The sequence below is a fragment of the Sarcophilus harrisii genome, chromosome 2 (assembly GCF_902635505.1).
Source record: "Sarcophilus harrisii chromosome 2, mSarHar1.11, whole genome shotgun sequence".
In the NCBI taxonomy this organism is placed as follows: Eukaryota; Metazoa; Chordata; class Mammalia; order Dasyuromorphia; family Dasyuridae; genus Sarcophilus; species Sarcophilus harrisii.
The window spans coordinates 219,918,649-219,931,804 of record NC_045427.1 but is presented as its reverse complement, the minus strand read 5'-3'; the positions used below and the strand labels follow the sequence as shown (position 1 = coordinate 219,931,804).

The window sequence follows — 13,156 nt, the reverse complement described above, 5'->3', positions numbered from 1 at the left end:
CTATCCACTACAGCACCTGTAGTACAGGTACAGATGGTACAGACCATCATGTTTTTAGTAGGCCTTAATAGATGTCTGTTCATCAACTAATAGATGAATGAACAAGTGAATGAATTAATTAATCAATGAATTAATTAGCAAATAAATTAATAACTACAAATTAATTTACAAGCATTTTATTAAGTACTTCTTATGGACCAGGCACTGTGCCAAGCATCTTAAAAGTAGTACCTCATTTTATCCTCACAACAATCCTGGGAAGTAGCCAAAAGCCAGTCATTCAAACAGCAGCAAATTCCTTCCTAGTTATTGGAGCCCTAACTAAGAGAAGTGAAAGAAAAAGATGACCTTTCACACTACTTCAGGAGAAGTAGAAAGCTAAGTTCCAGAAGAGACAAGAAAGGTGTAAAAGTCACCTGGAGATGGGGGGGAAGGGAAGTCACTGTGGTATATTACAATGAAGTTACATGATACATTTAATGTACACAAATCCAACTATATGTGTTTAGCAGAAAAAAAAGAAAAGTGAAGGAGAGGTGTCAAGAGTGGAGGGAGAGAAAGAGAGAGACAGAGAGAAGAGAGAAACTTAGAGAGAAAATAACAGACAGAGAGACCGACAGACAGAGAGAGGAGATACAGAGACACAGAGAGAAAGACAGAGACAGAGAGACAGAAAGAGACAGAGAGAAATAGAGATAAGAAGAGAGAGACAAAAAATAATTTAAATAGTATAGATCAAGGATGTCAAACTCAAGTAGAAATGGGAGTATATATAAGGATCTCTGAAAACTACATATTGGCTTAATTTCAAAGGTATTGTTATCTGTCTTATTATATTGCTACCTATTTTGTTAACTATTTCCCAATTACATTTTAATCTGGTTCTGGCTGCACGCTGCACCCCTGAGGTCATTCTACTTGGCATTCCCCTCAGTAAACATACGCCTCAGAGGGCATGAGATAGCCAGGCTGATTCCTGCATCACTCTCAGTTCCCACATCCCTCTCGTGGTGGGAGCATCTCGCTGCCACTGAATCTCTCCTTAGTCTTACCTACAGACTACCTGCTCGTTCCCTGAGGCCAAAAGAAGCTAACCAGAGGGACGGCCCTGGCTGACCTTCCTAGAGCTCCGGGTCACCAGAAAGCCCTACTGGGCTTCCTTTGCCTTCCTTGTATCCTCTCTTGCCTCATGGCAAAGCAGAAAGAAGAAACCAGTATGCAGTCAGCCTCTAATATAATCACCCTTATGTGTGCAGCCCTTTCAAGAATAGTTTCCCTCTAATTATCAGTTTTTCTGGCAATTAAAATCTTTACCTATCTTTGTTTTCTTCTTTTAGAGTCTGGTTCAAAGAGTCTCTCTCCTGACATACAGCTTAGCTGGGGGTAGTGAAAAATAACATTTTTATTTAATTGTTTCCATAGTTACCACCTCTAATCCATCTGCTCTCTGATACAGATTTCCTTTTCCTAAAAGGATCCTGCTCCTTTTCTAGCTACACCTATTTAAAGATGCTGTACTGTAGTATACAGGTGTTTGGGGGGAAATTTCAAAGGTTACATACTGACTTTTAAACCTAAACCCAAGCAAGATGCAATTTCACAGTAATCTGTAGTGGCTCCTGAAGTTACACCAGACAAAAACTCTACCTAAGAAATTCTCCATCTCTCTGGACAGGTTACCACTAACCAGGGATGTGCTTGTGCCTGCTCAGATGGGCTCAGATAAGCCAACTGTTTAATTAAGGCCCTTCACACTTTGGAAACCTGGGGCTTGGTTTGCCATTTTGTTGGTTATCTTAGCTGTAAGAAAGTGACAGACAAAATGTTAAGAAGGCAGAATAAAATTAAAAGTGTGTCATCCTGCATTTTTGGTGAGCCAGTTGTTAAATATATACTGACACCCCCCTCCACTTGCTGAAATTAGCTGAAGCCCCCCCACCCCTCCCATCAAATCAGGCCCCAATCTGAAATGGTTTTGCTCTCCTGACAGCTCTTAGCAATAAAACTCCCGTCCCTCCCCTGCTCTGTTCAAGACCTAATTAAGCAGAACCTCAGGGAGAAAATGAAAAACCTGTCACATCTGAGCTTATCTTCCTGGAAAAGAAAAACACCCAGTTGCTGACTGAATCAAATTTTTTTTTCCTTTTTCCATTCCTGAAGAAACCCAAAAGTCCAGGTAAAAGCCAGAGAGGGGAGGCTACAGGTAATCAAGCTTCCGGCCACTTTGGGGCATTCCAGGGAATTACCCCAAATTGGCGACATATTAAACAAAAGTCTATAGGAAAGGAGGAGGAAGGTTGCTGTCTTGTCTTATCATTCCTTGCTGATGCGCTCTCCTATGAGCATCTCCTCTGTTGCAGGTGGCGCTGCTGTTCACCAAGACCAACCTTCCACAAACCCTTTTCCAAACTCCATTTCACATTACTTGATATTCAATTCCCCATCTCCAAGCCTTTGCTCAGGCTGTCTCCCAAATCCGGAAGTCACTCCTTTATCACCTTCACCTCCTCACAATCCCAGCTGCCTTCAAGGATCAGCCCAGGTGCCCTCTTCTTTGGGAAGTTTTCCCCGACCCTGCTATTGGTCAGTATTCTCCCTCTCTGAAAATCCTCTTGCATGTACCTTTCTGCTCATATCCTGAATCCCCCAGGAGAATGCAAGACCCTTGAGGTCAGCGAGAGCATTTCTTTGTCTTCACAGTTCCGCCAGCTGAGGCCCCATCTTACACAACAGAGGCACTTAATAAATAATGGCTGAGTCGAACTGAACTAAAAGCTTTCCTTTAGATGGGCCTTGCCCAAGATCCCAAGATCATGAGAGGCACGAGGATATATTCTACAATCACATTTGATGAGAAAATGGCAGCCCAGCTCTATTGTTAGTGTTCGGTCATGTCCAACTCCTCACGGCTCTTCTCTGCAAAGATACTAACGTGGTTTGTCATTTCTTTCTCCGGTGCATTAAGGCAAAGAGAGGTTGCTGTTCTGTCCTTTGTTCTCAGAGAGCACATGGCATCAGAGAGAGGATGCCATGACATGCAAGTGAGTTGGGTTTTAGTGGGCAGGTGACCTTGCCCAGCCTCCCTTTCCCCTGTGGATCCATGATTCCATGGCCAGATATAGATGAGGAAGACTGGAGATGGCCCTGGATGCAATGGGAGACCTTTGGCCTTTTTAAGCTAAGGGTCAAGTGCCTTGCCCAGGGTCACCCAGCTAGTAAGGGTCTGAGGTCAGATTTGAACTCAGATCTTCCTGACTCAAGGCTCAGTGCTCTATCTGCTCCAGCTTCGCTACAATAGCCTATGTTAAAATGGGGCACAGAGACAAGGCTGGTAAATTGATTCCTTCAGTCACGAGCACGACCAGAATACAGCCACAAGAAATCCTGGGATGGGTCGTGCCATTGTAGGTGAGGAGCTGGAGACCTCAGAGGCAGGTTAAAACATCAGAGACCATGAGATCGAACTCCTCATTTTATAGATAAGGAAGTTGAAAGATGAACTGAATTGAAATGACCAAGTGCCCAAAGTCACTGAGGGAACTGAGGAAGGTACTAGTTGGGAGGATTTAGCCTCCATCCAGCACACAATCTGCTATGTTACACTGTCTCGCATATGTAAGATAAAAAGGCTGGATTTTAGGACGTCTGAGTATTGAGTAACTCAATAATCCCATATTTTGCCAAGGGTGAGTTCAAATTCTCTGCGGCTGCAGCCCTTCAAATCACCTGGAATCTGCTAGAGCATCTCATGCCTTGAGCATGCAAGAAGAAAATTGACATATCCTGGGGGAGAAGGGGAGGTCATTCCTGTCACAGCCCCTTGGAGCACTGGAAGCCAAGTACCAGGCCCTGCACCAAGATCCTCTCCCAAGCAATCTGCATTCAGGTCCGTGCCTCCCTGTCTCAGCCTGGTTCTCTGGGAGCCCCTTCCCTCCCCATTCACCAAGGGAAACAGTACCACACTCTGAACTGAAGCAACTGGGACATCGTATTTATGGAAGCGCTCGGGTACCAAAATTAAATCCTCGTGGATGAGCTCATATTTGGGTGCTGGTGCTAATTATGTCTGCCCCTTCCAGGGACCAAAGTAGACTCTGATAAAGCTCAGTGAACGTAGATGAAGCCCCCTGAGCACTGTGTATGACTGCACACGGCAGGCCCACAAAGCACTTTGATGAACTCAGAGACAATCTTCTCTGTTCCAGGATCCCTCGTGTCTGATGCTGCCTCATTACAAGGTCACCAGTAAAAAGACTTCAGGTACGAAAACTGCCACCAATGGAGACTGACAACTTTTCCAAAATTTCTCAGAGAACTGGCTTGGGGGAAGATGACTTAGCCAGGGCCACATAGCTAATATGTGACAGGGGCAAGACTGAAACTTCCAGAGCCTGTCCTCTCCCCACAGCCCCATGTCTGTGTGGGGGTGGGGGAGGGTCTCTGTGTGTGTGTCTCTCTCTCTGTCTGTCTCTCTTTATCTCTGTTTTTCTCTCCACAGAGTCACTCAGCAGCAGACAAGGGAGCTTCAACTGACCCATAGACTGCCTGGACCCTGAAGATGGTATTTGTGATCCAGAGGCCAAAAAGCAAGCAGCCTACAGAACACTAACAAGGAAAATCACAGGAAATTAGTCAGAATCCCTGCTCATCTCAAAACCTTATTCTAACCCTTTGATCCAAATTCCATCCCTACCAAAAATGTGTAACTCTTGGTAAATAAGCAAGAGAATTTGACCAACCTAAGGCCTTATCTGGAAACCCTCTGTCTAGCCCAAAGTAGAGAGTGTGGAAATAATATGCAGGGGTATGAATAATCCTTAATGAAGGGAGCATTCTATAGAATAAAGAATTGACTAAAAGCAGTCTCAGGATGCTAAGGTATCAATTCTTAACAAACATTCAGAGGAATGACACCATGCTTCCTCATTAGTTGATCCATTCAATTTTGGGACTCACTGTCCTGATTAGTGATAGAATCAGTGAAAACTCACCTAGTCCACCATATCCAACTATCTCCAGAATTTACAATTTACAATTCCTCCAGTCATCCTCTAGAACATTTGGACCTAACCACCAGAAGCCTCTTGCTGCCTGCTCAGCCACCATGCACCTATAGCACAGTCACACCACCATGTTCCACTTCCTACCTTTTGTTCTTGCCCAATGAATAAACAAATAAATAGTTACTAGAAAGATAACAATTTACGTCCCACTGTTAAGTTCACTAACCCTGTGATTGCCTAGATTGACAGTTCTCATGCTATGTATGCATCATAAACCTGCTAAACAGTCTAGTGAAACCTATAGATCCTTTCTCACAAATTTTAAAATGCATAAAATAAAGTACATAAGAGTAAAAAGGAAATAAGCTCTGCAGGAATATAATTATCAAAATATTTTTTAAAATAAGTACAGAGATTCCAGGTTAAGGCCTTTCCTGGCTACTATACGTGGTATTCTCCAATTAAAATGAAAGCTTGTTGAAGGCTGATACATTGTAGGAGCTTAACAAATGCTTGCTGATTAACTGAATGAGTGAATCAGAGAGAATGTCCCCTCCCCTCTGGGTGAACCTATATAAAAACCTATTCCTAGTACAACTTTTGAACCCTTCTGAATATTTTTTGACTGATCTTATAGTATTCTAACCCATGAATAACTTCACTCACTAGTTATAGAGAAATTATTAGGAAAATAGTTCACACACTTCCTCAGCCATCCCCACCCCATATAAAGGACCAAGATATCCTGGTATCCAAAGGATCAAGGCTTCAAACTCTATCAATGTATATATACACTTTCACCTTCTCTTCCAAAAGTCAAGTTCAATCCTAAGCAGGAATTGGGTCATTTGAATTCCGTGTCATTTAGAAGTCCCTAATCCTTTGATGCCCCCTCCCCCACAGAGTCCTGGTGCTTTTTCCATCAGCCCTTTGACACTCCCTCCCCCAGTGATTCCAGGTCCTCCTTCCTCCAGCCCCCAATGGGGGCCAGTGTTTCCCCTCGAAGGCCCTACCTACCTCTTGCAGAGAGCTTCTTGGTATTGATGATCTTAGCTGCATACTCATGTCCAGTGCAAAGTTTGACACAGCGTCGTACAACTGAGAAAGCCCCCCTAGGGAAGAAAGGGGTGAGGGGGAAGGAGGGGGGAAAGGAAAAGAAAGGAGGGAGAAAAAAAAGACAGAGAAAGTAGGTTAATCTATCATTAAAAGATACGCAGATCTGCTTCAGCACCCCATAACACCCCTCAATGTTAAGTCAGTTTTGACTAGAGCCAAAGAACAGAGCCTAGCCAGTGGAGGAGACCAAAGAATTGGGAGGATTTTGCACATGGAATATAAATGCATCAAAGGAAAGGAAAAGTGCCCTCACAGCTGTGTCGAATTCATGCCCTGCCCACCCTGAGCACCACGATTACCCCCATGAGCCTGACACACCCAGAATGCCTCTGCTTCTCCAAAACCCTTGTCATTTACTAGCTAGACAACAAGAACTTACTAATGACCTGCCGTGGGTCCAATAGCATCAGAAATACAGAAGCACAGCACACACAAACCTGCCCCAGCTGGAAAGATTATGAGACCTAATGGAAAAAGCATTGATGGGGAGTTGAGGCCAGGTTCAAATTATATTCTGGTACCATTTATGACAAGTCACCAAGCTTCTTGGGCCATCAGTTTCCCCACTGTGTAAAATCAAGGGGATGAACTAGCTAGCCTCTAAGGTCTTGCAGGGGTCTAAGGTTTTTCAGGGGTGAATGTTGAAAATTATAAAACTCTGACATTCCATGATTCTGAGACACACACACACACACACACACACACACACACATCCAATAACCAATACAAAACGTCATATAACTATTGGATTGTGTGTTGTAGTTTTTTACTAGAGTAACAGATTGACATAGAAGACAGAATGCTAGATCTCTAGTAAGGAAGATCAGGGTTCAAATGTCAGATCTACTTTATTCATGGGCAAAATGAGGAGAATGATAAATACAGGGTTGTTGTGAGGGTCAAATGGGAATTTTCTTTATCTTTTATTACCTGGCTATTATCACGTAAGAGAGATCAAAGAAAAGTCAGTGGGGGCTAGAATAGTCAGAATGGCTTTTTAGAGAGAAGATAGGACTTTTTTAAAACAAAAAGCATAGGTGAGATACTTGGAAGCCCCAAGTTACACTTCTAAACATCCCAAAATTTCACTTAAAAAAATGTCTGAGTCCTAATTGGAACAAGGGCAGAGAGGTGGTACAGTGGACAGAGAACTGGGCTTGGAATCAGAAAGACTCTTCTTCCTGAACTCAAATTTAGCCCTAGACTTCCTAGCTGTGGGACCCTGGGCAAGTCACGTCACTCTGTTTGCTCCAGTTTTTTCATCTGTAAAATGAGCTGACAAACCATTCCAGCATCATTGCAAAGAAAACCCCAAATGAGGCCCTGAAGAGTCACAATTGAAACAACTTAGCAACAACAACAAAATAACTGGGACAACTGAAGAAAAGAAAAGCATTAACAAGAAGTTTGGCCCCCTTCTACAAAGTATCACCAAATCCACCTATTCTCCCTTTAAAGCTCTGTAGTCCCCACTATGCTTTTTCCTCATTCCAGCTTGAATTCTGCCAATGTTGGTTGAGAATTGTAATCACTACAAATCAGCAAATATTATTGAGTACCTATTACATGCTGGTTATGCAAAGACATCTACTCCCCCCCCCCCAAAAAAAAAAACAAAAAAAACTAAGAACCAGTCCCTGCCTCAAAGAGCTTACATTCTTGAAGGGGAAGGGAGATACAGCATGACAGCAGATAAGGCCATAAAGCAATCAATCAGCAGATTCTACCATGTAGTCAGCCCTTTACTAGACAATGGAAATTGGAAAAAGAAACAATTTCTACCCTCAAAAATCTTGTGTTCTCCCAAGAGAACACTGTATACAGCAACAGCAAGATTATATGATGATCAACTCTGATGGACTTGGATGTTTTTAACAGTAAGGTAATTCAGGACAATTCCAATGGACTTGTGATGAAGAAAAATGGATGGACATCTGCATCCAAAAAGTGAGGATGGTGGGGACTGAATGTAGATCACAACTTAGTATTTTCACTTTTTTTGTTATTGTATGCTTGGTTTTTTTTTTCCTTTCTCATTTTTCCCTTTTTGATTTGATTTTTCTTGTGGAAATACATATATATATATAGAAGAATTAATAGGATTACTTGCTAATGGGGGGGGGGAGAAGGGAAGGAGAAAAATTTGGAACACAAAGTTTTGCAGGGGTAAATGTTGAAAATTATCTTTGCATATATTTTGAAAATTAAAAAGCTATTATTTAAAAAAGAAACATGTTCTCTTGGTAGAGGGCATGGGGAGGGGTAGCATGAGAAAAAAAGAGATAGTATTAACAATCTAGGAGAGCAGCCAAGACTTTTCAACAGGAGATAGCACTTGAGTTGAGCCTTAAAGAAAGATGAAGGAGAAGAGGAAAAACATTCCAGGAGGAATGGGGAGAAGGTTGGGCACAGAGGTTGTAAAGTCAGTGCCCTCATTCAAGAAAAAGCAAGCAGATTATTTTGGTAAAAAGGGAAATAATGTGCCATGAACTTTGCTGAAGCAAGACTAGGAAGGGTTTTATACCTCAAACCTAAAGCCTCTATTTTAGAGGTAAAAGGGAGTCACTCCAGGTTTTTATATAGTGAAATGACAATTCCATGAAGAACCTTGTCTTTCTAAGATTAGGATTAAAGCCAGGTAACTGCTTTATAAAGATGACCACCCCTCCCCTCCCCTTTAACTTTAGGATTGGTAGGATTGAAGAGGAAGTGGTCTCACAGGTCAAGACCTCAACCTGGAAAATCCCAAATTGCCTTCTGAACCTTAAATTTTATCTAACTAGATTCTAAGATATGGAAACCTAAGAACTGTATTCAGACACACATAAACTATTATGTCCAAGAGAAAATTTAAAAATCGCTCTGAGTCTCAATTTTCTCAACAGTAAAATGAGGATAATAATATTGGTAGTCATTCTTTGATCCAGCAGTGTCACTATTGGATCTGTAGCCCAAAGAAATTATAAAAAAGGGAAAAGGACCCACATATGCAAAAATGTTTGTAGCAGCTCTTTTTGTAATGGAAAATAACTGGATATTGAGTGGATGTCCATCAGTTGAGGAATGGCTGAATAAGTTATGATATATGAATGCTATGGAATATTACTGTTCTATAAGAAATGATAAACAGACTGATTTCAGAAAATCCTGGAAAAACTTAAATGAAATGATGCTGAGTGAAATGAACAGAACGAAAAAACAATAACAAGATTGTGTGATGATCAATTATGAAAGACGTAGCTCCTCTCAACAATACAGTGATCCAAGACAATTCCAATAGACTTGGGATGGAAAATGCCATTCCACATTCAGAGAGAGAACTATGGATGCTGAATTTGGATCAAAGCATAGTAGTTTCATTTTTTATTATCGTTGTTTGCTTTTTCTTTCTCATGTTTTTTCCCCTGTTGTTCTGATTTTTCTTGCACAATATGACTAATATGGAAATATGTTTAAAATTATTGTACATGTATAACCTATATTCTTGTTGAATTGGGGAGGTAGGAAGTAAAGGAGGGAAGGAGAAAAAATTGGGAACTCAAAATCTTACAAAAATTAATGTTGAAAACTATCTTTACATATATTTGGGAAAATAAAATATTTTTATTGAGGGGGGGAAAAAGCAAAAATAAAATCAGTAATATTCATGTCTGTCCTAAAATGCAAATTGGAGAAATAAGCAATGAGTGGGAAAGAACAAAATGGGGAAGGAGGTGATTATCTTAGGTCACTGCTCCAACAGCCAAATTCAGTCAGTCAATAAGTATTTAAAGGAATCTAGAGTTCATCTAGAAGGCTAACTTCATTTTATAGATATAGGAAATTGAGACCCAGAGAGGGAAAGTGACTCAACTAAAGTCACATGAGTAAGTTCCCAGATTCCATCACCTGCTGGTTGTAGGTCCCTTTTTTCATCCTCAGTCAAAATGAGGAGGTTGGTCCTTTCAGCTCTAAATTAGTAAATCATTCCATCTCCAATCTGAGAGACTATGGATTAAATCTGGTCCAAATGCTGCAAACAGTCACTAGAGGGCAGACAAAAGCCAGGGCAGATGGACAATCAGCTGCACATTCTGAGGAGAACCAAGGGTTCCAGGTTAGAACAGAAGGGTAGTTTAGGGACACAATCATAAAAGATGAGGCAAAAACAGAGCTCCATAGAACAGGGCTAGGAGAAAATATCAAAGTAAATAAACAGAAAAGCAGTACCCACCCACAAGAGAACACAGTCAGGAAGTAAAAGACCCAATTCAATTCCATTCAACAAACACTTATTAGGCAGCTACCATGTACAAGTTGAGACTACTAAACTGAAAATGTTAGCGTCTCTGTCCTCATGAAATTTGCAACCACACTGGTGAGAAAAGAATTTGAAAATAAATAAGTTTAATTCAAGGTAGGGTGTGATTTGGAATGAAGGAGAGGTTCGAAGTGAACTAGGAAAATTTGAGGAAAGAAAGATCACTTTTAGTTTGGGGACAAATTCCAGGGAGAAGATAAATAAAAGCTTACTGGAGGAGGAGACACCCAAGTGTCACCTTAAAGAGGAAGGCAGATGGAAGGAAGGAAGAAAGGAAGGAAGGAAGAAAGGAAGGAAGGAAGGAAGGAAGGAAAGAATGGAAGGAGGGAAGGAGGAAGGGAGGAAGGATTTAGGAATCTAGATAATGGAAAAACAAAGGATGTTAATACTAATTTATCTTTTAAAAATTGGGTTGGGGAGAGAAAAAGCTGATTATAGACAGAAGCTTTTAAATTTAAAGCACAAAGAACTAAGGGAGCAGTAAGGGAAAGAAGAAATCTGGGGTCATGTAGTCTAGATTAGCCTAGAGTGAAGCACGGAACTAGCCGGCCCTGAGTCAGATTCCCGTAAGCCGTCTACAGTACTAGGAACCTAACTGGAAATCCCCTTGGAGGCATGTGAAAGAGCACCTGTTGGCATCACTCTGTCCATCTGCCCATCTGTCTGTCTTTTCAGCCTCAGGCACTGACAGGCCCTGTCTGGGCCAAGAACCAAAGACAGCTCATACGTAGCCGGCACATGACTCCTCACAAGCCGAGAAGGCTTAATCTGGAATGAACTCTGACCCATAAACTCCACCGGGCATCCTCTGGCCCCACAAAATCAGCAGGAGGTGAAAGCTGGGCCTGCCTTCAGCTGCTTAGAGTCTAACTAGGGAACAGAGATTTGGACACATGGAATAACCCCAGCATGATGTAAGGGGCCGGGGGAATTTCCCCTAGCGAAGGGAGAACTCAGGTTGGGGGAAGGCAGGACGGTTGAGTTCAAGTATTTCAAAGACTGCTGTGCAGAAAAAGGATTAGATTTGTTGTCTTTGGTTCCAGTTTGGCAAACAACAAAACAAAACAAAACTCAGAAGATGATGAGTTCTCCCTCTGAGCTGAGACAGGAAGACGGCTGGCTGGTGCAGGGGATACAGAGGGGTTTCTAGTTCAGAAACTTGGTTGGACTCGGTGGCCTATGAAGTTTCTTCCAATTATGATATGATTGCCAGGTTGCTAGTGCCAATTAACAGGAAGTCCCTGCTCCCTCCCCTACCAACTAACAGCCAAATCTAATGGCCTTTTTTTTTTTCAGTCTTCCTTTTTGACTACTTAGCAGCACTTACAATGGAGACCACCTTTCCTCCTCAATACTCTCTCCTCTCTGGATTTTTATGATATAATTTCTGTCTTGATTCTCCATTTGTCTCTTTTTGGACCATCATTTGAAGCATATCCTCATGCTGCTTAACTGTGCTTAACATTACAGCCCTGTCCTGGGCCCTCTTCCTCTCTCCTTCCTATATTCTTTCTCACCAGTCCCCTAGGATTTAACTATCCTCTCCATGCTGATGACTCCCAAATGTATGTATTTTGAGCCCTACTATTTTTCCTGAGCCCCAGTCTCCCATCACAAAGTACTTATTTCAGATTGTATATCTCATAATCATGTCAAATTCAATATGTTGAAAATTGAACTCATCATTTTTCTCCCCACAACCATTCCCTTCTTCCCAACTTCCCTATTATTCATTGTCAAGGGTAGAAAGGTTTCAAATTCAGTGTCATCCTCCACCCCTCACTCTTACTCATTACACCTATTCAATCAGCAATCAACCCATCTTTCTATTCCACAATACATCCCATATACATTTCTTTTGTTTTTACCACTCATACAACCACCACTTTGGTTGTATAACGCCATCCTTTCTCACCTAGATTACTGCAATATCTTTTCAGTTAGACTATCTGTCTTAAGTCTCCCCACATTCCAACCCATTCTCCATAGAGCTGACAAAGTGACTTTCCTGAAGTGAAGGTATCACTCCATGCTCAATAAACTCCAGTGGCTGCTTATTATTTCCACAATCAAATATAAAGTCCTTTGCTTGGCATATAAATTTCTTCATAACTCAGCTCCTTCTTATCCTCTCCTCTACATACCCTCAGCTGACTGATTCCCATAATCACCTGGTTCCTATTCTTCACAAACGACATTCCATCTCTCATTTCTGTATCTTTTCTCTGGCTGCCCCACGTGTGGAATGGGACAACTTCCCATCTGCCTTCAGAATCCCTGACTTCCTTCAAGATTCAGCTCAAATGCCCTTACAGAAATTCTTTCTTGGTTAGAGACTGAGTCAGCGGTTAGAGGCTTTTTCTCAAGTTATTTTCCATCTACTCTTTATGTATTTTCATGTATCTATTTGTCTATGTCTTGTCTCCCCCGTTAAAATGTGAATTCCTTCATTACAGAAACTGTTTCTGTATTTCTTTCTCTTTCCTCAGCTTTGCTACCACCTCAATTGAGACCCACATAATCTCTTGCCTGGGCTATTGCAATAGCTTCCTATAATTGGTTTACCCACTTCAAGTCTCTTCCCATTCCAATCCATCTTCTACATGATAGTTACTGGGAAAGGAAATTTCATTGAGGAGGTCATTTGAGTTGAGCCTCGAAGGAAATAAGCATTCTAAGAAACAAGGTTGAAGATTGCATTGTAGAGTTGGAGAATGATTTGTACAGATGCACTGAG

At 41.6% G+C, this 13,156-nt stretch overlaps 1 protein-coding gene and 1 long non-coding RNA gene across 18 annotated transcripts in view; one reads left to right on the top strand and one right to left on the bottom strand.

The window, feature by feature from the left end:
* The window catches only part of CAMK2B (calcium/calmodulin dependent protein kinase II beta), a 282,693-nt gene that overhangs the window by 199,049 nt on the left and 70,488 nt on the right, over positions 1 to 13,156 (bottom strand). For all 17 annotated transcript variants that reach the window (XM_031951521.1, XM_031951517.1, XM_031951518.1 and 14 more), the window contains exon 2: positions 6,021 to 6,115. In XM_031951521.1, coding sequence (XP_031807381.1) covers positions 6,021 to 6,115 — 95 coding nt within the window. The remainder of the gene's footprint in view (positions 1 to 6,020; positions 6,116 to 13,156) is intronic.
* Positions 3,232 to 4,642, top strand: LOC116421509. Its single transcript, XR_004231890.1, has 2 exons — positions 3,232 to 4,260; positions 4,499 to 4,642. It is a non-coding gene; the product is annotated as an uncharacterized LOC116421509 (long non-coding RNA).